Raw genomic sequence first — 27,355 nt, 5'->3', positions numbered from 1 at the left:
ACGTCTGTAATTATTCTCTAAACGTTGAAATCAATGAATTAGTGAATATACAAATGGTTTATCCAGCGCCTCTTGGTCAAGCCACTGATCTCAGTCGTGCATGGAGACAAAGCTATTCCTTTCTTCCTCCCACCCACTTTCCAACTCGAGCCCTTGGGGAATAGCCCTGACTCTTTTCACCTTCTATCAGCAAAGAAAGATAAAGCAGCCACCAAAGGCCTCCCGTCCGCTCCCTCCACCCCTTTGCATCTCTAACCCTAAGGCAACAGCTAAACTGGCCAGGTTGAGACACCAGAAGGATCACGTGCCAGAGTCTCCTACTCACCTGTGTCCCCACCTGTTCATCCCTGCACAGCCCCTGGCTGCGATAGGCGATAGCACCAGGCAGGTTTAGCCCCGACACTCGCTTAAAAGAGGAGGCACCAGACCCAGGGCTGAGCAATCACTCCTCCAGGACCCCCAAGTATCCTTCGGGGTCCGGCTCTCCTCAGGTCCCGCCGCTGCTGAGACGCTCAGGTGAAGGGTGGGCAAGCAGCAACTCCCAGGTCCGAGGGAAGGGCTCGGAAATGGGCGAACACCTTAGGCTCCAGGGGATCCCCGGGAAGGGAGGAGAAAAAGAGGACCGAGCCTGGGCTTGGGAAGGGGAAGTTGAGGAAGAGTTTGTAGTTACTGTTGCTGCTGGCAGATGGGATTGGGTGAGCAGAGCTCGGCCAGAGGTGTGGGTTCTGCCTGAACGCGGGCTGTTGAGTATGTAAGGATGTCACCTCTCCCGGAGGCTGCGTGAAACCAGGACCAGTTACCAGCATCTGCTTCCCAGGAAGGTTGTTAGGAAGCTCGGATGGGGGAGCATCTGGAAAGCCCCCTGCAGACCTTACAGGGCGTTATAGGGATGTTTACCCTTATTTTGATTATCACTACTCTTAGGAAGCGCAGGGAGCTGAGCCTGCAGCAGTCTGCGGTGTAGTTTTGGCCCGTACTTAGTGAGAAAGGAGGTGATCAGGGGGAGGGGGCGCTGAGGAGCGTCAGCTTTCGATTGGATTTGGGGATGAGGAGCGGCCAGCCCCGGGATGAACTGTGACTTCCTTCCCAGATCTGATCTGGGACTGTTCTCCCTCCCTTTCCCTGGTTTCTTCATCCCGGATCACCTGGAGCGCTTCTGTATTTCCTCTGTTTGCAAATTCCGCAGACATACCTGGGTGGGGGGCTAGGAGAGCGTAAATGTACTTGTTAGGAGAGAGGCAGGCAATAAGTTGGTTTTAGACGCTGAAGTTTTAGATGCCCAGAGTTTGTGTCACCTGCTTCCTTACTCTTATTTTTGTAAAAGATTAATTTTGACCCGAAGGCCCTTTAGATCTAAAGCTGATAAGATCTGAAAGTCTGTTGGTGGCTATCTCACTGGGCTGCAGAAAAGGCTTTTGAAAAGGCTTTCCTCCTCTCCCACCACTGCCATAGGCAGTTGACTATAAAGCCTTACCTTTAGACTCTGTTAGATCATAGGTTTAGATTTGGAAGACACCTTAGGGAAACTGAGGCTCTGAGGTGAAGTGACATTCCTATATATGTCAATATGGTAGTCAGTGGCTACGGTCAGGCTTGAACCTTGATGTCAAATCTAGCTAGTATCTTGCTTGGTTGTGCTCCTGAAAATGGAATTGTTTTGAATTCTGGAGAAGGGTTATTTGGTGATTAGGTTTAGGGAGAGGTTGGGAAATATTGTAGTGGCTTTAAGAAAAACATTCATTTAGCACTCATGTGCCAGGCATTGTACTAGGTTATAAAGAAAGTCTCTGTCCTCAATTAAGCAGTAATTTGCAGACTTTTCCTAGGATACCTTCCCCCACTCCACATACACACAAACACAGGGAAAAAATAATTTTGAGCACTTGCCTAAAATATATGTGCATTTATTCTATAAATTATACATGTGCTACTGTGCTAATAAGTACAAATAGGAGTTTTTTAAAGTATCAGATAAAAATGCAAATAATATGCTGCTGGGGACAATAGAAACTGGAATGTACTAGAGATGCTGAGAGCAAAATGGTCATTTTAGAATGATTTGGGCTGCTGTGTGAGGACAGGATGGAGTGGAGGAAGACTTGGGGCAGGGAGATGAGTTGGAAGGCTATTGCAAAAGTCCATTAGAAAGGTGGTTAGGGCCTGAAATAGGCTGTTGTGAAAGCAAATGAGAGAGATGCTTTGGCAACTGATTGGAGTGAGGGAGATATGAAGGTGAGACTGAGGTTGAGAACTTTGGAAGGAAGGTGGTATCCCTGAGAATAATAGTTATCATGGTTTGGAAGTGGGATGGCTTAGAGGAGAAAGATAACGTAATAAAATCTGCATATCCCATACCCTCTTACCTCTTCTTGTAAAACTCACAGGAAGGACAGTCTTTTATTCTTCTCTACTCCAGCTACAACCCCTACCCTTTTGCCATTTTCCCAATGGCTGCTGCTTGATAGTAGCTTCACCACAGTTGCCTTTAGTTGGGGGAGGTTTCAAACCTGAGAGAGAAGGGTGAGTAGAAGATTATTAGTGTTATTGGATTAGAGACAGGCCTTGTAGGGTGACAGGAAGTGGGATGTGGTTTAAACACAGCCTCTAAGTGGTTAAGCATAATGTAATAATATAATAAAAAATAGCTAATTTTTTAAGGCTTCCAAAGCACTTTACAAATATTATCTCATTTAATCCTCACAAAAATCTTGTGAGTTAGGTGCTGTAATTATCCTCGTTTTACAGATAAAGAAACCGAGGCTAAGAGTGGTTAAGTGATTTGCCTACAGCCTCACAGCTACTGCTGTCAGAGGCAGGATTTCAGCTCAGGCCTACTTGATCCCAGGTCCAGCACCTGTCCATGGTGTCAACTGCCTCAAGCCACTGTGGTCAGACCTTGGCTTCCATTTGGGAAACCACAGACATATAATTTAGGAGCACATTACACCTTTTAAAAACAGTTACTGCCTTTGAACTGCATGTCAGTTTTAATTCTTGTATTGTTAATGTTAGTACTTAGTCAAGCATTGCCTCTGGTTTTCATGCTTTTCTATCTATGTCTTAACTCCCTGAAAAACTTTAGATCAGCATTACACCTCTTGCCTTTACCCTCATTCCACCCCACTCTCCACAGTGCTTAGCCCATAACTACCTATGGTATGACTATTTGGTGAAATGAATTTTGTTTCTCTACTGGGAAGATTGTGTTTATTTTCCAAAACAACATCAACAACAACAAAAAAACAAAGAAAACAAGAGCTTGAATTATTGGTTTGGCTTGATTTCCAATCAGGTACATCTTATATCTCTTTCTTTTTCCCCCCTAAGGTTGGAAACATGAATTTCTACCTGTGTTTAGCTTCCCTGTGCTTGGGTTTAGCAGCTGCTGCTCCACAATTTGACAGGACTTTAGATGCTAAATGGGAACAATGGAAGTCACAACATGGAAGGACCTATGGAGGGGTAACCTTTGAACTCCTTTTTCCCAGATGTGTTGAGTACAACACGTCCAAGGTGGTGTAGTGAAATGGCTCTTCCCCAGAAGACAATGTTTATTCAGACAAGAGCTTCATTTGCTCAAGATTGCTGCTTTTTCCACAGAAATGTGGAAAGCATCAAAGCTTGGAAACCCTTCTGGCATAGCAACGTTTGGATGTGGTCACCATCCCAGCTGGGTGCTAACCAAGTGGATTTGGTCTGAGTTTCACTTGAATGTGTAATAATGTAAGCAGAAGCTTATTGAACCTCACATTTTTGTACTTGCTTCCAGACTGAAGAAGATAATTGGAGGAGAGCAACATGGGAGAAGAATTTGAAAATGATTGAAATGCACAATCTGGAGTACAGCGCTGGCAAACATAGTTTCCGGATGGAAATGAACAATTTTGGAGATATGGTGGATGTTTTGTCACAATCTCGTGCTAATACTAAGTAGTCAGTTATCCTATCCTCTCAATATACTTAATATAAACTGCCTTTTTCTTCATTTTAGTCCAGTGAAGAATTCAGACAAATGATGAATGGCTTTACAGAAAAGAGCTTTCAAGGGAAGACCAAAGGAACTCTGTTTCGTGAACCTCTATTTGAACAGATCCCTAAATCTGTAGACTGGAGAGACAAAGGCTATGTAACTCCTGTTAAGGATGAGGTATTAAAAGTTGCTTAGGCTTAATCCATAGATAACTCAGATAAAACTCAGTGAAGTTTATGATTGATAAACAGAGACTTTATCTCAGATCTCTGAGTCACCTTCCATACTTGATACTGTTTAGATCTGTCTTGTAAAGATGACTAAGATTATCTTGGAAACTAATCAGTGTCTCTTTTTGACTTTTTCAGCTTTCGCCTAACGTTCCATGTTATGCTTCCTGGGCATTTAGTGCAACTGGTTCCCTGGAAGGCCAGTGGTTCCGTAAGACAGGCAAACTTATTTCACTTAGTGAACAAAATTTGATTGACTGTGCTAGGCATAAGGGCAACTACGGCTGTAAAGGTGGCTTTGTTTCTAGTGCCTTTGAATATGTGAAGAAAAACGGAGGCATTGATCCAGAGGAATCCTATCCCTATGAAAGGAAGGTAAATAGTCATTGGATTCCCTAGAATCTTGGTTTAGCTGTATTTGAAAAGAGAGTCTCTGTTTGGGGGATAGGCACTGAGGAGGCCTGCAAAGACTGAAGACTTCAATTCCCACATTCCTAACCAAAAAAATCTACAAGTGCGTCTAAAATGCATTAACACCTAAAATTTGACACCTTCACTCTGTGACCAGTTACCTACTGAGAAAAGATCTTAGAAAGTGCATAGACACTGTTATCCTCATTGTACAATAACTTGTTCAAGGTCACAAACATAGTAATAAGTGGCAAGGTATGAACTGGACCCCAGGTTTCTTGACCTTAAATCCATTCTGGCCTTTGTATCCTATTCTGATGCCTCCCTGACTCCTACTTCCCACAAGTGCCTCCTTAGGATCAAGGAATTAAATGACAATTGAATATAATATTGCATAATAACTGCTCACATTTATATCATCCTGAAGGTTTACAAAGATTGTAATTCACTTAATCTCACTTGATCATCAAACAACCCTGTGTGCAGGAGGTATTATCCTGAATTTTTTGAGAACCTCTCCATCTCAGTCTCATGATTATATCTGTGTTTCTTCATCCTTCATTTTCAAAGAAGACCATGACATCAGAAAAATGATGACATGACTTGCACTTAACTTTGTTTTGAGGGAGGGAGGGCTGTACAAGGTCACCAGTCTCACTTTCCCTCCTGGGTCTTCTGAATCTAGTGACCAGATATTCATCAGGATGACTGGAGAAGGCCCAGGATGCGCTGGGAGACCTTGGCTTATTCAGGTACTCACTTAGAGTGAGGTAATACCCATTCAGTGAATAAGCCTCTAAACTTGTAAGTGGAGAGCTGGATTTGAACCTTGGTCTCATTGGACTACACTACAACTACTAGAATTGTTAATTAGTTGGTTGTTTTATGCCAGTGGTATCTAATCCAAGTAGAAATGGGATCCACTGAAGCATACATTAGAATCCATGCAGGATGCATATTGACTTAGGAGTGATGTGGAGGAATGTTACTACTCCTCTGGTTTACACTTTGCTGCCTTCTTTCAATGTGACTTTCAAAGAGTCTTTTACCCACTCACATCTAGCTCTTTTTGAACTGTTCATATGATAAACTGATGGAAGAACATTGCCCATAGACTTATTAATTTTGTGGCTATGAATTTTCATTTCATCCGGACAGTGTCACTAATAATATTAGACCAAACTTTTTTTCTATTTCATTTTAAAAGGATGGCAACTGTCGGTATCGGGCAGAAACCGCCATTGCTAATGTCACTGGATATGTGTACATCCCATCAGAGAATGAAACAGCTCTTCAAATGGCTGTGGCAACGGTGGGTCCCATCTCTGTCACTATTGATGCATCACACACATCCTTCAGGTTCTATGAGTCAGGTAAGCATTTATTCTTCATTATTTCTGTAACAGTGCATTTAATCATATTACTGCCATTCACTAGTTACTATTTCTCAAATTCATATTTTGCTTGAATATCATAGGTGTTTATCATGACCAGCTCTGCAGCAGTCACAATCCAAATCATGCCATGCTAGTTGTGGGCTATGGTGCTGATGAAAAAACTAAAAGGAAATATTGGATCGTCAAGAACAGGTAAATGAAAGTCTTGGCTGAAATGTCACTGACCTGCTTGTTGCCAGTTGCTGGTTTTTTCATTTTGAAGAAAGGGGGAGGAGGAAGAAGGGTGGAGTTCCTGGGATCCTGTGAAATGGAGAAAGGATCTTCATGCGTGGAATGGACCCAGTTTTTAGGATCCAGAGTAGATTGAGAGTTCCCCAGTGGTTGCTCATTGTTTCCATGACCACTGATGACTTGAAAACCAAAAGATTTCCTGTTGACTAATTGTACTGCTCTAATACAATTATTGTCATACTGATTCGCAAAGTGCTATAGGAAAAGCATTTCCCTTGGAAAACCTGAAAGTTCTTATTTTTGAGTGAGTGTCTGTCATGGATAGGGCAAGTAGGTGGCACAGTAGATAGAGATCCCTGGCTCTGGAATCAGGAGGACCTGTGTTCAAATAGGATCTCAGACACTTCTGAGCTGTGTGATCCTGGGCAAGACACTTAATCCTATTTGCCTCAGTTTCCTCATCTAAGAGATGAGCCAGAGAAGAAAATGGCAAAGCCATCCAGTACCTTTACCAAGAAATCATAAAAATGGGATCATGCAACTACACCACAACTAAGTTCTCACCAGCAAGTATTTTCATCACTTTTTGAAAGCAATGAAACCAACTCATTTTCTGTATTCAGTCATATTATGTGTCAGGATACTTCGTGCCCCTAAAGTAAAAAATGTGTTTCTGAAACTTAATCCTTAACTTTCTTTTCAGCTTTAATACAACCTGGGGCATGAAGGGGTATGTCTTAGTGGCCAAGGATGAGTATAACCACTGTGGAATTGCAACAGAAGCCTGCTATCCTGAAGTCTGATGTGACTGAAGGAGGACCACTTAACAGAGAGATGGGACTTGACCTCTACTGTTTGAGATCAAACACTACCCCACTCTTGTATAAATACCTAATGACATTGTTTAATTCAATGACTTACAAATTTTCATTTTATAATTGCATGCATAAAGTTTTACCTTTTAAAACAAATCTTGATTCAGTATATATGAACTTTGGGAGAGTTGATTTCCTTCAGTGTTGTAACAGGAGAGAAGAGAGAGGTCGACTTTTTGGTCCTGGGTCAGGAGTCAGTCAGTGACTACAGATGGTTTCCGGGATTGAATCCAACATTGTCTACCCTACCTCATCACAACATACTAACTGAAGTGAAAATCAATAGGTGTGGGTGTAGCATTGACATTGCTGCAGTCCCTTGAAAAGAAAAACATAGGAAATTACATGCCAATTTTCAGGAGCCGTTGGTAATCAACATACAAGTTTCTTGTCTGACTGTCAGTGTTTCTGATCTAAATGTAGAAATAGATGTATAGGCCTAAAGTGACAGAGAGCTGAGAGGAGCCATCTTGAAGTACAAAGAGTTTTACAAGATGACCTAACCATAGTTTGATAACTAAAGCTGCTATTAAACATGGGTTTTTTTTTTCATCTTTTCTATCACCAACTTGAAGCATTTGAGTAAAAGTACATCTTTGTTCTTAGAGTTGGAATGAATTTTCGATGGCCACATACTTAATATTTATGTGGTACTTTCAAAGGTTGTCAAAGTTCTTTTAAAAAGTTTCTTGCATTCAGTTAGTCAGTAAGCATGACCTATCAGGCTAAGTGATGGGGATGTACATTAGAGAAAACACAGGCCCTGCCTTCAACAAGCTTACAATCTTAATTAGGGAAGACAAGACAAAAATAAGGTGGAAAAGGAGTGGGAAGAGTGCCAGGGAAGACATTTGACTTAAGAACCTGGTAGAAAAGTCAGAAACCCAAAGTCATGTACCCAAGTGAGAAATGAGGACATAATGTTAACTCATTCAAGCCTTACCACCCTGTGAGGGGCAGCTAGATCGTGTCTTGATTGCCAAGTTCAAGCAAAAGCACAAGGAGGACATCAGTGAGAATAGGAGGGCTCTTCGCCATCTTGGCACCACTGGGGAACGTGCAAAGCACACCCTCTTTTCCAGTACCCAGGCCAGTATTGAGATTGACACACTCTATGAAGGTACTGACGTCTATACATTAATTACTTGAGCCCATTTTGAAGAGCTGAATGCTGATCTCTTCCATGGCACACTGGACCCTGTGGAAAAGGCATTAAGAGATGCCAAGCTTGATAAATCACACTCATGACATCATCCTAGTGGGTGGTCCCACTCAAATTCTCAAAATCCATAAGCTTCTCCAAGACTTCTTTAATAGCAAGGAACTCAACAAGAGTCTCGAACCTGATGAGGCTGTTCCCTGTGGTACAGCTGTCCAGGCTGCCATTTTGTCTGGAGATAAATTTGAGAATGTGCAGGACTTGCTGCTGTTGGATGTCATTCCTCTTTCCCTTGGAATTGAAAATGGTGGTGGAGTTTATGCCCATTCTGATCCAACATAATGCCACCATCCCCTACAAGCAGATGCAGACCTTTACCACCTATTTAGACAACCAGCCTCATGTGCTTATTCAGATTTCTGAAGGTGAGAGAGCAATGACAAAGGATCACAACTCACTTGGCAAATTTGAGGAATCCCCCCAGCACCCAGAGGTGTTCCTCAGAGTGAAGTAACATTTGACATTGATGCAAGTGGCATTCTCAATGTTTCTGCTGTGGATAAGGCAAAGAGAACAAGATCACCATCACCAATGATAAAGGACATCTGAGCAAGGAAGACATTGAGAGTATGGTCCAGGAGGCTGAGAAATACACGGCTGAGGATGAGAAGCAGAGAAACAAGGTGTCTTCCAAGAATTCTCTTGAATCTTATGCTTTCAACATGAAAGCTGCCATCGAGGATGAAAAACTGCAAGACAAAATTGGTGATGGAGACTAACAGCAGATCCTTGACAAATGTAATGGAATAATCAGCTGGCTGGAAAAGAACCCAACTGCTGAGAAGGAAGAATTTGAACATCAACAGAAAGAATTGGCAGTTCACAACCCCATCATCACTAAGCTATAGCAGAATGCAGGGGGCATGCCAGGAGGCAAGCCTGGGAGGTTCCCAGGGGGTGGAGCAGCCCCATCTGGAGATGTTTCCTCTGGGCCCACCATTGAAGAGGGGGACTAAAAAATGGAAGAAAGAGCATTCCACACAGCTTTCCAGAAACTGAAAGATTCAAATTTGTAGCCAAGGCAGCAGCAGTTTAAAAGTAACATTTAAGCTACTGTGTAAATCTGGGCATTCTGAATACTTGAATGTGTGCAGAGGGAGAGAAGTGAACAGCCCTGCACTTTATTAGTACTGTAAACAAGTGGAAATGCAATTCTTGTCCTGGAGAATAAAATCTATTTAAAATTGACACCATAAGAAAAGAAAAGAAACAAAAGTCTGAAGGCTTTGCAGATTATGGAGAATCTTATGCCTGTATATTATAAATACCTGACTCAAGAAGGGTCAGGAAATGCTGAAAACATTAAATACCTAATAACATCACTCCCCAAAATGAAATTGATTATATTTTAATTGAAAGGAAATAACTGGTTACCTATGTGAGTAATTTCTGAGTCAGGAATCTGTATGCATTCAAACTGTCACCTTTTTAGAGCAAAGATAAAGATCAACACCAAACTAGAAGAAAGGACAAAAATGGGGCAAATATTTAACAGACAGTTAAAACCATTCCATCACACTCTATGTTAAACCAGTGATTGATATCTTCCAAAATGGGAAATGGATTGCAAATGATTGAAAATAGACACATGATAAAACATGATAAAGTGATATGAAAGAGACATTATCATGCATTTCACCATTTCTTTTGAAAGTTTAACTGATGTAAAGCAATAACTAAAATAAGAAGATTAAAAGAATCTGGAGACTACATCAGCCATCAAGCATTTGACCTCTCTTCCAAGTGGAAGGATATGGCTGCTGAGGGTAATTATGAATGGGAACCAAATTATGAATGGCAATTAAGGATGAGAACTCATTTGTTAATTCTTGCAGAGGAATATTATAGAAGACTATAAGCAGCATCACCTGTTTGATGAAAAAGAGAAAAGATAATGAGGGAGAGCATTTAACACTATGGGGCTGATGGTAGAGTTTTTTCCCCATATGACTTTCATGGTATGTACATGAAGCTAAGGCTTGAGGTCTATATGGTTGTGAGGATAGAATTAAATAATATTTACAAAGCACTTCATAAAACTTACAGTGCTAGATAAATATTAGTTATTATTATCCTTGTTATCTCTCAACAAAAAACGTCTTATATACCTCAATTTGGTAGGAACAATTTACTTTTTAAAAATTCAATTTTATTTTACTTTCAGTTCTGAATCTTCTCTTTTCCACCTCCCATTCTCCTTTCCACTGAGAAAATGAGAAAAACAAAATCCATTACAAATATGTAGAGTCCAGTAAAACAAGTTATACATTTTTATTACATACCCACTGTGTGCCACACACTGTGCTAAGAACTTTACTCATATTGTCTCATTGGATCCTCACCACAACCCTGAGAAGTAAGTGCTATTATTATCTCTGTTTTATGGTTGAGGAAACTGAGGCAGGCAGCGGTTAAGTGTTAAGTAAAATAAAATTGAATTTTTAAAAAGTAAATTGTTCCTACCCAATTGAGATATATTAGACGTCTTTTGTTGAGAGATAACAAGGATAATAATAACGAATATTTATCACAACAACCCAGGCAGGTAGATGCTATTATTACCCCCATTTTACAGATAAGGAAACTGAGCTATAAAGAGATTCAATTTCTTCAGAGTCTGAGTCACTCAGGTCTTTCTAACTCCAGGAACAGAACTTTTTCAATTTTACCATCTAGACCTCAAGCCATAAACAGCACGGATTTCAATAAGTGGATGAGATCATTATTTTCTTAGTTGAACTGATTTCATTTCACTTCTGAATAAGAACAGCCCTAAATTCTTACATGTTTTGTCACCTAAACTAGGGTTAGAGAACCTACAGCCACATGTGACCCACTAGGTCCTCAAGAGCAGCCCTTGGACTGAGTCCAAACTTCGCAGAATAAATTCCCATCATAACAGGACTGGGTGTGTAAAATTTGGCCTCAGTCAGAAGGACTCACCCAAGGACCTAGAAGGCCATATGTGGCCTCAAGGCTGTAGGTTCCCCACCCTTGCTCTAAACCAATCTGTACCCTTTTATTACTTGTTTACATAAAGTGTTCTCTTGCTTTCTGCAATTATCTTTTGCACAATAAGCATCCTGTAGGAAGAGAGTCAAGATCATGAAGATTAAACCCGCTACCTTCCAAGTCTGAAAGAGAACTATTTCCCCCAATCCCCTGGTATGACCAAGAAACTAAAAGTGTGGTCAGTGAAGCTGGATTGTAGAGTGCATGGAGGGAGTGGAGGAAGAAGGATCATTTCATGAGGAGTATTAAAGGTAACGACCACGGAGGGGATGGGAAGCAAGAGGATAATAATGGTCAGTTCTATGCTTTAGAAAAAAACAAAAACCCATCTCAACAGCTGAGAGGAGGGGATGGATTGAAATGGAGAGAGGTGAGGCACCTGAAAGGTTAATTGCAGGGCTCCTAGGTGGAGAAGTAGATAGAGTACCTGTCCAGGAGTCAGGGGAACCTGAGTTCAAATCCATTCCAGTTGTGTAATCTTGGACAAGTCACTTAACTCTGACTGTGTTGCAAAATGAAAAAAAAAAGTTATTGCAGCAGACCAGAGGAGAGGGAATAAGGACCTGAACCAGGGTTAGTGTCAGAGAAAAGGAATGATTTTTAGAATAGCCAATGGCAATGTGAAGATCATACAGTTAACTCTACCACAGACTTTCCATTTGTCTTTTTCTGAAAGCTGGCCTATCAGTCAATAGTCTATCAGCACTGAGAAGAAAAAGAAGGGCAAGATCTCAAGAAGTTCGTCATCTAACAGGGGCCAGGGAGAGACAATATGCAGATCACTACATACAGAGAAGATGTATACAGGATAAACTGGAGATATCAACAGAGGGAAAGCACTAATATTGAGGGCAACAAGGAAAGGATTCTTGTAGAAGGCAGACTTTTAGCTGAGGACAATCCAGGAAGTAAAGAGGAGAAAAAGAAGTCCAGGTATGATGGAGAACCAGTGAAAATGCTTGAAGTCAGAAATGGTATCTTTTGTGAGCAACTGCAAAAAGACCAGTGTGCCTGGGTCAAAGGGGGAGTGGGGAGGTAGGGGGAGAATAGTATAAAAAGATAAGAAGGGGTAAGATCACAAAGAACTTAAACTGCTGAAGAGAGGATTATATGTTTGATCCCGCAGTGATAGGTAATTTATTGGAGCTGGAATTTATTAAGTAGAGAAGTTAACATGGTGACACTGCGTAAGGATCCAAGGACATGGTGACATCTGTGCTTGAAAAGTAAAACAACTTTGCCAGTTGAGTGGAGGATAGACTGGTCCAGTAATAATTTCAGTATGAATGACCATGGATTGCTGGCTTTAAATTCATCTATCTATCTATCTGTCATCCACCCTACAATTGACCATTAGTGGTCATAAAAGGTCCATTTTAAGAAATCTGTATTAAACATATAATACGTGTAGTTTTAAGCAGACTGGCTCTTGGATGGAAAGCTTACTTCCCTGGTGTCTCTTCCTCTTCTTTCTTCTTAGTAGATATTTTTTAATCTACACAATGAAGTCAGAAGTTATAATAAGTGAATTCCTACTCTTAAGTTTTCTGACCCACTGATGTTTGAGAAAATGCCCACGGGACACTGTTGTTAATATTAAATGGGACCATGATACCATTATCGAATTTCCAGAATAACTTGGCTTCTATTCTATGTCTACGCAATTTCCCACCTCCAGATATTTGGTGAGGTATTTGTGTTTCTGGATTCTCTCCTTTTAATCTGATCAGTCAGGAGCTCCTTAACTTGTCTCCTGAAGTTATAGGGATCTCTTCCTGATATACACATACCTGACCTGACAGAAGTAACTCTGGGAAGCCTCTGGCAAAGGCTGGAGACAAAGGAGAGGTCAGAGTCTGGAGGGCAATAGGGCAGAGCACCTTGGCTGTGGGTCACAAAACTTGGGGCAATAGGGTTTTGGGTTTATGTGTTGCTTTCAACTTTTGCTATGTACCTTGTATTAATTGCATAGGGCCTTGTTTTCTGATATTATGAATTTTTTGCTTGCACTACTATTTCAATATTGATATCATACATGGTGCAATCTCTTTTAAAAACTGGGAGTTGAAACAGTTTAATTATGTTGCGGTGTGCTTGGTATGAAAAAAGAAAAAGCCTAGAGGTCTCCTAATATTTGAAGGAGACCTAGTCAGTCAACAGATATTTCTTATGTGCTTACTAGATACCAGGAGCTGGTAAGTCTAAGGATACGAAGAAAGCCCCTGCTCTCAAGGTAGATACAGGTGAATCAGTAAGATAAAATGTAAACAACTAGAAAGACATAACTGATGAAGGATTTGAAAGGGGAAGCCACTAGCATCTAGAAGTCCTCTTGCATGTACAAAGTTGATTTTGAGCTGGGTGTAGAAGGAAGCCAGGGAAAAGAAATGTTGGATGTGATGCAACAGAGCATTTCAAGCATGGGAGATAAGCAACTGGTCAATGTAACTGAATCATGGAGTACAGGGAAGGGAGTTGAGTATAAGTGGAAAGGGAAGAAGAACCCAGTTTATGAGCAGCATTAAATGCAATGAACCTGGAGGGGATGGGATGCCCCAGAAGCTCATTGAGCAGAGGGCTTTCGACAAAAAAACAAAATCCCACCTTAGCAGCTGGGAGGAGGGTAGGTTGAAGCAGAGAGACATCAGGCAGGAATGCAGCCCTCTAGGGACATCAAATACCCCCATCACAAGCTGATTCAGCTCCACAGAGCTCCCTTACCTCTGAGTTACAGATGTAATCTGTCTAGTGACCAAGAATGAGGGGGTGAAGCTGCTCCTTGTTTTGTATTCAAGCCACCAGGAAATCAGGTATGTCACTAGATTGAGTCTTTCATCCCCTGAGGCAAAGAAATCTCAAGGATATTTTTAATACCTTTTAAGGAGAAGACTGAACTATCTTTCATGGGAGTAGGGAATTAGGATATTGACTCCAATATACCCTCTAAGAGTTAATAAAATGTTTACTAGTCAGTGCAGGGAAAGGATCTTCAACAGATACACTGTGGGCATAACATTTAATAACATTTTTGGACTTTAATAAGGGCCAGAGTTTGAATTAATCAATCAGTAGAAGAACCTGGACCTTTTTGGTTTTTTTGTCTTTTTGTTCTCTGAAGTAAACTCAGAGAATACCTTTTCTTACATCCACAAGGTCAGATGGGGCTGACTTAACATAGTTTGTGAGATCCTTAACCTGAGACACTATATTGAATAATAGAACTTTTTCCACATTTTAATATTTTGTGGACATATACTATGATATGATATGTTAATGGTAAAGAAAACACAGATGTCCTGAGTTGTAATTTTAATCAACACCTTGTCAACTCTCTTATCTTATTGTTTTTACAACCTATCCAATTAAGAAAATGCCTTCTCATGGTATAGCTAATCATATATGGAGACCATAAATGTGAGGGACACAGACATCCTGGGGTTGTCCTAAAACAGATTTAAGCCTGGTGATTCTTGTATTAGTCAGCCAGAATGTTTTTTGGCTCCATGATCATGTAAGTGCTAGCTTTAAGGGAATAAACAATATGCATTCACCCTGTTTGCCTTTTTAACCAAACTTTCAGGTCTACAGTGCATTCAGCTGAGTATATTTTTTTTTTAGTGTTGGTAATACTAGTAGTCAGACTAGTAGTCAGAAGCCTCAGGGAGAGCTCCCACCTCCTCATGAACTGACTTTTCCATTCAACCATAGTCCCCTGAGTCAGTTAAGTCTCAAGGACAATTTCAAGACTTTTTCAGGATAGGACCTTAGGAAAACCATGCGCAGCCTACAGAGAAGGGCTCTAGGAAATGTTCCTATTACAATCACAAGCTCACCCCATGTGAAAGAGAACTCATTGCCTTTCCCTGAAAACCCACTAGTCTTCCTGACTTTCCTATTTCTGTTGAGGGTACCATACCATCCTTCTAGGCATCCAGGTTAGTAACCACAGAGTCATCCCTCACTCTTCATAGTCAATTAAGAGTGAAGGAAAAAAAGTTGATGCTAATACAATGCTTTCTGGTAGAAAGTTCTATTTAACATTACCTTTATCCAAGCCTGTCGAGAGATATCCAATCTGACATCCTCCTCTTCCTCCTCATCATAATCATCATTATGTCTTCTGACATGACTCTTTCCCCCAAGATAATATCAGAAATTTTTAGGAATGTCAGACAGGGAAATGATATCTTAAATAAAGCCTAGGGTAACCTTATGGAATTGAGCAACCATATCTTTAAGAGACAGAGGGAGGAGATTGCCCTTGGGTCAATGTGGGTGTCACATGGGAGGCAGCAGCAGAGGGAAGGCAATGTTCTTAAATAAGTCATCTTTGTTAGGTATCTGTCTAATACCTTTCATTTATTCATCTAAGGAAAGGTCCTTTTTCCCTTGGTCCAGACCTATTCTACCTAATTTTCCAAGGAACTTTTCTTAGGTGTCTGCAAAGGGCTGTAGAGAAAAATAAACTTTCTTAATATTTCTAGAGAAACTAAAAAAGAGCAACAGCTAGATGGTTCAATGCATAAAACACTGGACCTGGAGTCAAGAAGAACCAAGTCCAAATTCTGCCTCAGATCCTTACTAGCTGTGTGACATTAGGCAAATCATCACAAACCCCCTGCCTCAGTTTCCTGAACTATAAAATGAGATACCACCTCCTCTCTAGTTAAGATAAAATGAGATATTTCAAAAGCACTTTGCAAACCTTAAAGCACTATATAAAAGCTATTTATTTTATCATTCATAATAGTAATATCAGTATGCTTCTATAGGTAATAAATCTTATCCATGCTACCCACACATTTCCCAAGTCAATTTCCTTCTTTCTACTAATGGGTCTCCCAATCATAATTCAGTCTTTTGTTACCTCTCAATTAAACTGCAGCAAATAGTCTCCTATTTGGTCTCCCTGACACAAGTCTCTTTTTTTCTAACCACCAAAATGATATTTCTAAAGCATAGACCTGACCAAGTCACTGTACTCCTCAAAAAGCTCCACTGTTTCCTTATAACCACTTCTAAAGTCAAATACAACGTTCTCTGTTCTTTATTTAAAGAAAGTCCCTTAAAAGCTGGTTCAAACAAAAAGCTTGGTGATGTCTCAGACAGAGTGTAAGACTTGGAGGCAAGAAGACTTCACTGCGTGACCATGAGCAAGTTACTTAAATTCTCTCAGCTTCAGTTTCCTCATCTGTCAAATGGAGTTAAACAATAAGATTCAAATTAGAAAATACAAGTAAAATGTTTTACAATCATTAAAATTTATATTAATTTTACCTATTATTATTATTACTTTTTCAGACTTATTATGCATTATTATTCCTCTTTGCATACTCTACTAAGCAGGCAAAGTGACCTTCTTGTCACTCCTTGTACACCATATTACACCTGTCTTCTCAGTGCCTTTATGATGGCTCTCCTTCATTTCTAGAATTAATCTATCAATAAGTTTTGATTAAGGGTTTGTTTGCTTTGGCAAATTGCAGAGCTTCTCTGATGAAACCAAGCTCTCTGTAGAAATGAAAGTCATTCCTTTTAATATCAACATTCTTCTAGTGTTATTGTATGCAGGGAGTAGGACATGGAATAACTGGGTCCAAAGAATTTAAAAAGAAGCATCCCACAGAAGGCAATGGAGAGGCATAGGGTGGGTTTAAGCAGTCTCGTACAAGTAACTAACGAGGAACTCTAATGAATAACAGACTTGAGAGAGGTCAATGAAGAAATGTAGGAGAGGAAAAGAGGATACGATGGTCACATGGGAAGAAAAAGAATGACAGGTGCTCAGAAAGTGAGGAGTGTCTCCAGCATGTTTGGCAGACCTTCTCTATTAAATTTGTGGGAAGCCATCCACAAGCTGGGAAGGGATGGGTGGTGGCAGTATTCATCATTGGAGGGATCTCCCAAATGAGCAAGCTTAGGATCCATTTGATCATCTTTCTTGACCTTCTCCCAGCATTTGACCCCGTGGACCACACCCCATCTCCCTTGGCTTCTTTGAGATGGTCAGTTTGTTGGTCACTTATCGTTTATTAAGTACCTACTATGTTCTAGATGCTGAGCTGAATGCTGGGGATATAAAGAAAGACTGGAAAAAAAATCCTTGCTCCGAAGGAGCTCACAGTTTAATGGAGGAAACCATATGCAAAGAGATATGTAGAAGCAAGATATAGGCAGGATAAGTTGCATGTTGTCTAAAAGGAAGGCACTAAGGAGGAATGGGCAAGTTCTTAGAGAAAATGGAACTTTAGCTAAGACTTGAAGGAATTCAGAGATGCCAGGAGGCATCAGACTTTATCTTTGGTAGGGCTGGAGTTTTGGTGAATTGTGAGCATCTGTCTCTCCCTTCCAGGATCCCTCCAGGCTATATTATTTCTGTAGGAGTCTTCAGGAGGATTCCTCAACATAGAGACAAAGAAAGAGAAAGAAAGAAAAAGAGAAAGACAGAGAGAGAGAAAGGGGGAGGAGAGGAGAGCTGAAAAGAATTCTCCTCTTTTACCTCCTTTCCCCTCTTCCTCTTTCTTCTTCTCTTCTTCATCTTCTTTTTGTTTTTCTTCTTTTTTCCTCCTTCTCCTCTTCTTCTTTTCATCCTCCTCTTTCTCCCCCTCTTTCCCTCCCCCACCCTTTCTCTCTGTCTCTCTGTCGACCCTTTGACTCCTAGAGCTCTTTTCCACGGTTTCAATTTTTATCTCCAGCTTAGTACCCCACATTTTTTTATAGAAGCACAGAAATGTAGAATCTCAAAGTCTGAATAATCTAATCCATTTGTGAGTCCCTGGAACATGATGAGAAACTGTATTCCAGGTATGGCAGAATGGCCATTGCAAAGGCATAGAGACATATAAGCGAATCAGAGAGAAGTCCTGGTTGGCTGAATCTGAATACAGGATGAAGAGTAACATCCAGTGAGGCTGGAAAGAAGACTGAAGTCAGGTTCTGAAGGGCTTTAAAAGCTAGACAGTTATTTATATTTTATCCTGGAGGCAAGAGGGAACCACTGGAGTTATTTGTGTTTTTGTTTAATGAGAGGGGGAAGGGAGACTCATGATTGAATATGTATAACCTACATCAAAATGCTTACTGTCTCAGGGAGAGAGGAGGGGAGGGAAAGAAAATTTGGAACTCCAAAATAATTTAATGAATGTTTAAACTTGTCTTTACTTACGTGAACTGATCCTGAGTGAAATGAGCAGAACCAGGAGAACACTGTGCACAGTAACAGCCACGTTGTTCAGACGACCATCTTTGATAGATTTAACTCTTCTCAGCACTGCAAGGATCTAAGACAATTCCAAAAGAGGCACCATGGATAATGGTATCCACATTCAGAGATAGAAGGATAGAGTCTGAGTGCAGAAAGAAGCATACCATTTAAATTACTTTTTTTTTTCTTTCTTGTGTTTTTTCCCTTTTGTTCTGATTCTTCTTTCACACCAGAAACTTTGGAGAGAACAGTTTCAGTTGGATGATGAGGTCTGGTGCCGGTCTGCCAGGAGTAAGAACTGATTGAGAGGAAAAGAAATGGAGGCACCAACTGTAGATGGACTTCTCAAGCTGTTTAACTACAAAAGGGTGGAAAGATAAAGAATGATAGCAGGAATCATGTGTAGGTGCTTTGAGGATAACGGAGACACAGGCAGTTTTGTGGACACTAAGGGAGGTAGCTAATAGACAGGGAGCAACTAAAGATTAATGAGAGAAGAGACATCTAATGGAGAAGGCAGATGCCGGTACAGAAGTGTGGATATTCTACCTCCAAGTTTTTGCTCACCTTTTCTTCTTCCTAGAATGCTGTCCCCACCATATGGTAAATTGAAACCCTCTCTCTCCCACTGGGCTCAGTTTCCAATGCTGTCTCTACAAGGAAACCCACCTCTGACCCAACCTCACATCTAAAGCCCAATTTCACAAAGTGGTCAATTTGGTTATACTTTTCTGGTCCATCTCTCATTAATGACAGCATATTATATTTTTTCTGCCCACAACTATCATCCCCTCCACAACTTAGTTCCCTACGGAGTAAGATCCCTAAACTACTTTAGAGTCTTGATATAGAACATCTCAGAATTTGGCGTGAGAGCGCCTGTTTGCTGGTTGACCTTGGACATGTCACTCAAACCCTGAGCCTTGGTTTCTTCATCCATAAAGCAAAGGGCTGGAAGTTCCCTCCAGCACTTCCTCTATGGTTATTTTCTTAAATGTTGAAATCAATGAGGTAGTGAATATTGAAGTGATTTATCTGGATCACCTCTGCCAAGCCACTGATCTCAGTCGTGCATGGCGACAAGGCTATTCCTTCTTCCCTCCCTCCCTCTCACCCACTTCCCAACTGGAACCCTGAGCCAAGCAGAGGCCCTTTAGGAGAAGCCCTAACCCTTTTCACCTTCTACAAGCAAAGTAAATAAAGCTGCCTCCAGAACCATAAAAGTCCTACCTTCCAATTCCTTAACCTTTGTATCTCCATCCCTAAGGCAACTAACTGCAAATTCCAACAGGTTGAAGACACAGAAGCATCGCGTGCCACCGAGTCTCTGACTCAGCAGTGACTCCTCCCTTCATCCCAGCTTAGCCAGTGGCTATAATGGAGGTGGGACCAGGCAGGCTTAGCCCCGACGTTCGCATAAAAGAGGAGCCACTGAACCCAGAGCTGAGCAATCTCCCTCCAGGTTCCCCAAGTATCCTTCGGAGTCCGGCTCTCCCCAGGTCCCGCCGCTGCTGAGACGCTCAGGTAAGGGCTGGGCTAGCCGCCACATCCAGGTCCGAGGGAAGGGCTCGGAAAGGGGCGAACTCCTTAGGCTCCGGGGAACTCCCGGGAAGGGAGGAGAGAAAGTGGACAGAGCCTGGGCTTGGGAAGGGAAGGTTGAGGAAGAGTTTGTAGTTGCTGTTGCTGCTGGCAGATGAGGGCTGGGTGAGTCGTGTGTGTGTGTGTGTGTGTGTGTGTGTGTGTGTGTGTGTCTGTGTCTGTGTCTGTGTGTCTGTGTGTCTGTGTCTGTGTCTGTGTGTGTCTGTGTGTGTTCTGCCTGATCCCATCCGGGAATAGGGGTTGGTTGAGTATGTAAGGATGACTTACATATCGAAGGTTTGCTGAAACCAGGAGCAGTTAATAGCATCTACTTCCCAGGAAGGTTGTTAGGAAGCTCAAATGGGGGAGCATCTGGAAAGCCCTCTGAACACCTTACAGAGCTTAAAGGAATGTTTGCTTTTATTTTGTACTGTTAGGAAGCTCAGGGAGATGAGCCCGCAGTTTACCAGTCTGGATGTTTTGGGAGGGCTCTTAGTGGGAAATGAGATGAAAAAGAGGAGGGGTCGCTGAGGAGGGTCAGCTTTTGGATGGCTTTTGGGATGAAGAGTGGCCAGCCCCAGGATGAGCTGTGACTTCCTTCCCGGATTTGATATGGGAGTGTTCTCCCTCCCTTTCCCTGCTTTCTTCATCCCTGATCACCTGGAGTCCTTCTGGATTTCCTCTGGTTGCAAACTCTGCAGACCTCCCTGTGATGAGAGTGTGGGCCTAGGGAAGTGTAAATGTACTTGACTTGTGTCTGTGTGTCAGCAACTGCTCCATAAGAGGAGGAAAAGCGCCCCTCCCGGGATTGAGAGGTCCCTTACAGTGCCCTGCAAACCCCACACAGCAGGGGCTCCAAAACTGGGGATGAGGATAGTGCTGGGACAAGTGGCTTGTGTCCTCCAACCAAGTCTTTTCTGTCTGGCTGGTGTTGTTGGGTGTCCAGGCTTCCAGGGATACCTCAATATGACCTCCTTCCCAGCTTTGAGAGGTGGAACTTGTTAGGAGAGAGGCAGACACAAATTTGTTTTGGAAGCTGGAGTTTTAGATGCCCAGAGTCTGTGTGACCTGCTGCCTTATCCTTGTATTTGTAAAAGAAGGATTTTGGCCTTTAGATCTAAGGCTGATAAGATCTGAAAGTCTGGAGGTGGCTATCTCAGTGGGCCGCAGAAAAGGCAGTAAAGGTTTTCCTCCTTTCCCATTCCCTCCATCAGCAGCTGTCTATAAAGCCTTACCTTTAGACCCTATGGGATCATAGATTTAGAGCTGGAAGGGGCCTTAGGGAAACTCAGGCCCTGAAGTGAAGTGACATGATCATAAAAGTCCACATGACAATAAGTGGCAATGGTCTGGATTGAACCCTGATGTCAAATCTAGCTTTATTCTGGGCTAGTATGTTGCTTGGTGTTGCTCCTAAGAAATGGAGTTCTTTTGAGTTTTGGAGAAGGGGCATTGGGTAATAAGATTCAGGGAGATGCTGAGAAATGTTGTAGTAGCTTTCAGAAAAACATTCATTTAATACTTATTATTTTCCAGGCATTGTGCCAAGCACTGGGGTTGTAAAGAGTCAAAAGACAGTTCCTACCCTCAATGTAGTAATTATCCACAGATTTTTACTAGGATACCTCCCTGCCCCCTGCCAATTACCCTCCACACACAGGAAAAAAAAAAGTTTTGACCACTTGCCCAAAATATATGTGCATTTATTTCTCTAAATTATACATGTGCTACTGTGTTAATAAACACAAAAATAACTTTTTTTAAAGTATCACATAAAGGGCCAGCTAGGTGGTGCAGTGAACAGAGCACCAGGCCTGAAGTCAGGTGGACCTGAGTTCAAATTTGACTTAAGACACTTGACACTTATTAGCTGTATGACCTTGGGCAAGTCATTTAACCCCAATTACCTGCCTTCCTACCTGCAAAAAAAAGCGACAGATAAAAATGAAATAATATATTTCTAGGGGCAATAGAAACACTGGAGTATAATGGAGGTGATAACCACAAAATATTCACTTTAGAATGATTTGGGCTGCTGCGTATGGAAAGGATAGAGTGGAGGAAGGCTTGGGGCTGAGATGAGTTAGAAGGCTATTGCAAAAGTCCGTTGGAGAGGTGGTTAGGGCCTGAACTAGGCTACTGTGCAGACAAGGGAGAGATGCTTTGCCAACTGATTGGACAGGTGGGATGAGGGAGAGTGAAAGGTGAGACTGAGGTTGAGAACTTTGGAAGGAAAGTGGTACCCTTCAGAATAATAGCTGTCATGGTTTGGAATTGGGATGGGTTGGAGGAGAAAGATAATATAATAAAATATGCATATTCCATATCCTCTTACCTCATCCTGAGGGACTCCCAGGAAGAGAGGTAGAGTCTTTTACTAGATACTGCTCCATTAACAACCACCCCGCTTCCCTCATGTTCCCAGTGGCTGCTGCTTGGTAGCAGTTTCATCACAGCTGCCTTTAGTTGAGGGAGGTTGGAAAAATGAGAGAGAAGACTGAGTAGGAGATTATTAGTGTAAATGGATTAGAGACAGGCTTTGTACATTGACAGCCAGTGGAATGTGGCTTAACCTTGACATCTCAGTGGTTAACCATAATGAAAATAATAAAAAATTGTTAATGCTTTAAGGTTTCCAAAGTGCTTTACAAATATCTCATTTTTTCCTCACAACAACTTGTGAGGGAGGTGCTGTTATTGTCCCCATTTTACAGATAAAAAAACTGAGACTAAGAGGCTCAGCGATTTGCCTACGGCCCCACAGCTATTACTAAAGGTCAGAAGCAGGATTTCAGCTCAGCTCTTCCTGACCCTAGGTCCAGCACCTGTATCCTGTGCCACCTGCCTGTAACCCACTATGGTCAGACCTTGGCTTCCTTTTATGGAACCACTGTAATATAATTTAGGAGCATATTTCACCTTTGCTGTCAGTTTTAGTTCTTGTACTATGAACGTTAGCACTTAATGGAGCATTGTCTGGTTTTCCTATTTTTTATCTATATTTAAACTCCCTGAAAAACTCTGGATCTGCATTACATTTGTTGTGTTTACCCTCACCCTAGCCCACCCCCTGCACAATGCTTAGTATGTAGCTACTCATTGTAGGAATATTTGGTGAAATGTGCCTTGTTTTTCCACTGGGAAGATTGCATTTATTTCCCAAAGAAACAAGAGCTTTGATTTTTGGTTGGACTTGATTTTTAATCATACACATTTTTTATCTCTTTCTTGCTTTTTTCCCCTTAAGGTTTGGAACATGAATTTCTACCTGTGTTTAGCTTCCCTGTGCTTGGGGATAGCAGCTGCTGCTCCACAACTGGACCCAACTTTAGATGCTAAATGGGAACAATGGAAGTCACAGCATAGAAGGACCTATGGAGGGGTAACCTTTAAATTCCTTTTTCCCCAAATGTGTTGAGTACAACATGTCCAAGGTGGACTAATGAAGTCAGTGTTTATCCAGACAAGAGCTTCATTTGCCCAAGATTGCTGCTTTTCCTACAGAAGTTCAGAGAGCAGGGATGTCTGTAGCATCAGAACTTGGAAACCCTTCTGGGACAGCAATGTGGTTGGTCACCATCCCAACTGGGTGCTGAGTTATTGACAGTGGAATTGGTCTGAGGATAGTTTCACTTTAATGTGTAATAATATAGGTGGAAACTTATTGAACCTTATATTTTTGTACTTGCTTCCAGAATGAAGATAATTGGAGGAGAGCAACATGGGAAAAGAATTTGAGAATGATTGAAATGCACAATCTGGAGTACAGAGCTGGCAAACATAGTTTCCGGATGGAAATGAACAAGTTTGGAGATACGGTGGGGCTGTTGTTAATGCTGAGTTGTCAGTTATCTTTCATTCCAAATATATTTAATATAAACCTCCTTTCTCTTCATTTTAGACTAATGAGGAATTCAGACAAGTGATGAATGGCTTTACAGAAAAGAGATTTCAAGGGAAGACCAAAGGCAATCTATTTCGTGAGCCTCCCTTTGTAAAGATCCCTGAATCTATAGACTGGAGAAAGAAAGGTGCTGTAACTCCTGCTAAGAATCAGGTAGTGAAAGCTATTTAAACTTGATCCATAGGTAACTCAGATAAAACTCAGTGAAGTTTATGACTGAGAAACAGAGACTTCATCTCAGATCTGTGGCTGATTTCCCGTCCATATTTGAAACTGCTTAGATCTCGCATATAAAAATCGCTAAGATTATCTTGTAGACTAACCAGTGTTTCCTTTTGACTTTTTCAGGGTGTATGTGGTTCTTCCTGGGCATTTAGTGCAACTGGGTCCCTGGAAGGCCAGTGGTTCCTTAAGACAGGAAAACTTGTTTCACTTAGTGAACAGAATTTGGTTGACTGCTCTGCAGCTGAGGGCAGCTGCGGCTGTGAGACTGGCTCCCCTGAAAATGCCTTTGTTTATGTGAAGGAACATGGAGGCATTGATACAGAGGAATCCTATCCCTATATTGGAATGGTAAATATAGTTATTGGATTCCCCATCATTTTGGTTTGGTGGTATTTGAAATGAGAGGCCCTTTTTGGGTGATGGGCATTAAGGAGGCTTTTGAAGACTGAAGACTTAAATCCTCACCTTCCTCACTAAGAATATCTACAACTGAATCCAAGATATATTAACAACTAAAATCCTTTGCTTTCATTCTATGTACTCACTGAGAGGAGATCTTAGGAAGTATATAGACTGTGCTGTCTTCATTTTACAATGACTTGTTCAAGATCACAAACATAGTAATAAGTGGGAAAGTTTGAACTGGAACCCAGATTCCCTGACCCTAAATCCATTCTGACCTTTGTACCCTACCCTGATGCCTCCCTGACTCCTAATTCCCATAAGTGCCTCCTTCAGAGCAGGTAATTAAATGACAATTGAATCTAATGTTTCATAAACCCTGGTGACATTTCCATTATCCTGAAGGTTTACAAAGCATGTCATTCACTTAATCTCATTTGATCCTCAAACAGCCCTGTCTGGGGGAGCTATTATCCTGATATTTCTGAGAACCTCTTCATCTCAGTCTCATGATCACATAATTTGTAAGTGGAGAGCTAGATTTGAACCTTGGTCTCATTGGACTATACTACAACTAGTAAGCTCTTAGAGTTGTTTATTAATTGGTTATTTTATGCCTGTAGTATCTAACCCAAGTAGAAATGGGGATCCCTGTACCATATTAGAATCCATAGGGATCGCATATTGATTTAGGAGTGAATGGGTAGCAATGTTACCAGCCCTCTGGTTTACACTATACTGTCTTCTTTCAATGTGACTTTCAACTAGTCCTTTGCCCACCCACATCCAGCTCTATTCTTGAGCTGTTCATCTGATAAATTGATGGGAGAACATTGCCCCTGGACTCATTAATTTTGTAACCATCAATTTTCAATTCATCTGGACTATGCCATTGATAATATTAGACCAAACTTTGTATCTGTTTCATTTTAAAAGGTTGGCAACTGTCAGTATAAGGCAGAAACTGCTGGTGCTAATGTCACTGGATATGTGGACCTCCCATCAACTGATGAAAGTGCTCTTAAAATGGCTGTGGCAACAGTGGGTCCCATCTCTGTATATATTGATGCAGGACATTTATCCTTCCGGTTCTATGAGTCTGGTAAACATTTATTCCTTGTTATTTCTGTAACAATACACTTAATAATATTATTGCCATTCACTAGTATTTTTCAAGTTCATATCTCATGTGAATGTCCTAGGTGTTTATTATGAACCTGAATGCAGTAGTTACGAGTTAACTCATTACATGCTTGTTGTGGGCTATAATGTTGATGAAGGAACTGAAGAGAAATACTGGATTGTCAAGAACAGGTAAACCTTGCCCGAAATGTCAGTGGCCTATTTGTTGTTGGTTTCTGGTTATTTCATTTTGAAGAAAGGGGGCAGAGCAAGAAGGATAGAGTTTCTGGGATCCTGTGAAATGGAGAAGGGATGTTCATGGGTAGAAGGGACCCTGGTTTTAAAAACCAGAGTAGCTTGAGAGTTCCTCACTGATTCCTCATAGTTTCCATGACCACTGATGACTTGATAGTACAAAAGATGTTCTACTGCCTACTTTGTTGGACTGTTCTAATATAGTTATTGTCAGACTGACTCAAAAAGTGCTATAGGAAAGGCATTTCAGCTGGAAAACCTGAAAGTCCTTATTATTGAGTGAATGTCAGGAATAGGGCAGCTAGGTGACCCAGTAGATAGAGAGCTCTGGCCCTGGAATCAGGAGGATCTGTGTTCAAAGAGGACCTCAGATACTTCTTAACTGTGTCACTCTGGGCAAGTCACTTAACACTGTTTGCCTCAGTTTCCTTATCTGGGAATTAAGCTAGAGAAGGAAGTGGCAAACCTTCCAGTATCTTTGCCAAGAAAACCTAAAAATGGAGCATGAAGAGTTAGCCACAACTGATCAACTACACACAACAAAGTTGTCACCAGCAGTTATTTTCATTGCTTTCTGAAAGGTCCAACTCATTTTCTAAATTCTCTCATATTATATGTAAACATGCTTTGTGCCCCTAAATTAAAAATGCTTTTTTTTTGAGTGATGATCTGAAACTTAATATTTAACTTCCTTATCAGCTGGGGTGAAGATTGGGGCGACAAGGGATACATTTCAATGGCCAGGGATGAGTATAACCACTGTGGAATTGCGACAGAGGCCACGTATCCTAAAGTCTAATGTGACTGAAGAAGGACCACTTCACAGAGAGATGGGACCGGACTTGTATCATTTCAGATCAAACACTTGAATAACCCAGCATCTCTGTTGGAATTTGAGTTTCTCCTGACAATTGTTACATTTGTGAAATGTAAACACTACTTTTGTTACAAATACTTGATAATATCACTTAATTTAATGATGTACAAATTTTCATTTTAAAATTGTTCGAATAAAGCATTACCTTTTAAAATAAACCTTGATTTACTATATATGAGGTTTGGGAGAGGTGCTTTCTTTCAGTATTGTAAACGGAGAAGAGAGTTAGGTTTCTAGTTTTTGATCCTGGGTCAGAAGTCAGTCTGTGGCTACAGATGGTTTCTGGGATTGAATCCAATTTTTTTATATTGCCGCATTACAGCATACTAACTGAAGTGCAAGTCAATGTCTAGATGTGGTTACTTCAGTCCCTTCAAAAGCAAAACATGGGAAACTATATGCCATTTTTCAGAATCCATTGGTAAGGAGTGTATAGGATGGGT

General features: G+C 41.2%; 2 protein-coding genes and 1 pseudogene across 4 annotated transcripts; all 3 read left to right on the top strand.

Annotated features, from left to right (window-relative positions):
- The first annotated feature begins 349 nt into the window (after positions 1-349).
- LOC140496771 (cathepsin L2-like) lies at positions 350-7,210 on the top strand. 2 transcript variants are annotated; one of them, XM_072596945.1, is made up of 8 exons: positions 350-516; positions 3,328-3,462; positions 3,770-3,895; positions 3,992-4,147; positions 4,339-4,575; positions 5,819-5,984; positions 6,089-6,200; positions 6,943-7,210. In XM_072596945.1, the coding sequence occupies exons 2-8, from the start codon at positions 3,337-3,339 to the stop codon at positions 7,040-7,042; spliced, it is 1,023 nt and encodes a 340-aa protein (XP_072453046.1). In that variant the 5' UTR covers positions 350-516; positions 3,328-3,336; the 3' UTR covers positions 7,043-7,210. The 2 variants fall into 2 exon arrangements, with proteins under 2 accessions (XP_072453046.1, XP_072453047.1); XM_072596946.1 differs by having other exon boundaries at positions 397-545.
- Positions 494-27,085, top strand: LOC140496773 (procathepsin L-like). 2 transcript variants are annotated; one of them, XM_072596948.1, is made up of 8 exons: positions 494-516; positions 23,375-23,509; positions 23,823-23,945; positions 24,029-24,184; positions 24,380-24,604; positions 25,595-25,760; positions 25,861-25,972; positions 26,735-27,085. In XM_072596948.1, the coding sequence occupies exons 2-8, from the start codon at positions 23,384-23,386 to the stop codon at positions 26,832-26,834; spliced, it is 1,008 nt and encodes a 335-aa protein (XP_072453049.1). In that variant the 5' UTR covers positions 494-516; positions 23,375-23,383; the 3' UTR covers positions 26,835-27,085. The 2 variants fall into 2 exon arrangements, with proteins under 2 accessions (XP_072453049.1, XP_072453048.1); XM_072596947.1 differs by lacking the exon at positions 494-516 and adding an exon at positions 19,840-20,073.
- LOC140532146 (heat shock cognate 71 kDa protein pseudogene) lies at positions 8,042-9,359 on the top strand (annotated as a pseudogene).
- Positions 27,086-27,355: the final 270 nt, after the last annotated feature.

Source organism: Notamacropus eugenii, chromosome 3, assembly GCF_028372415.1.
Source record: "Notamacropus eugenii isolate mMacEug1 chromosome 3, mMacEug1.pri_v2, whole genome shotgun sequence".
NCBI classification, from domain to species: Eukaryota; Metazoa; Chordata; class Mammalia; order Diprotodontia; family Macropodidae; genus Notamacropus; species Notamacropus eugenii.
Note: the sequence above shows the minus strand (reverse complement) of the source record. Positions and strands in the feature narration are given on the sequence as shown.

Excerpts from the sequence above, each read along its gene's own strand:
- LOC140496771 (XM_072596945.1), top strand. The coding sequence starts at position 3,337 with ATGAATTTCTACCTGTGTTTAGCTTCCCTGTGCTTGGGTTTAGCAGCT. Across the intron at positions 3,896-3,991 it reads TGAACAATTTTGGAGATATG|TCCAGTGAAGAATTCAGACA; the intron begins GTGGATGTTTTG and ends TCTTCATTTTAG. Across the intron at positions 5,985-6,088 it reads CTTCAGGTTCTATGAGTCAG|GTGTTTATCATGACCAGCTC; the intron begins GTAAGCATTTAT and ends TGAATATCATAG.
- LOC140496773 (XM_072596948.1), top strand. The coding sequence starts at position 23,384 with ATGAATTTCTACCTGTGTTTAGCTTCCCTGTGCTTGGGGATAGCAGCT. Across the intron at positions 25,761-25,860 it reads CTTCCGGTTCTATGAGTCTG|GTGTTTATTATGAACCTGAA; the intron begins GTAAACATTTAT and ends TGAATGTCCTAG. Across the intron at positions 25,973-26,734 it reads TACTGGATTGTCAAGAACAG|CTGGGGTGAAGATTGGGGCG; the intron begins GTAAACCTTGCC and ends CTTCCTTATCAG.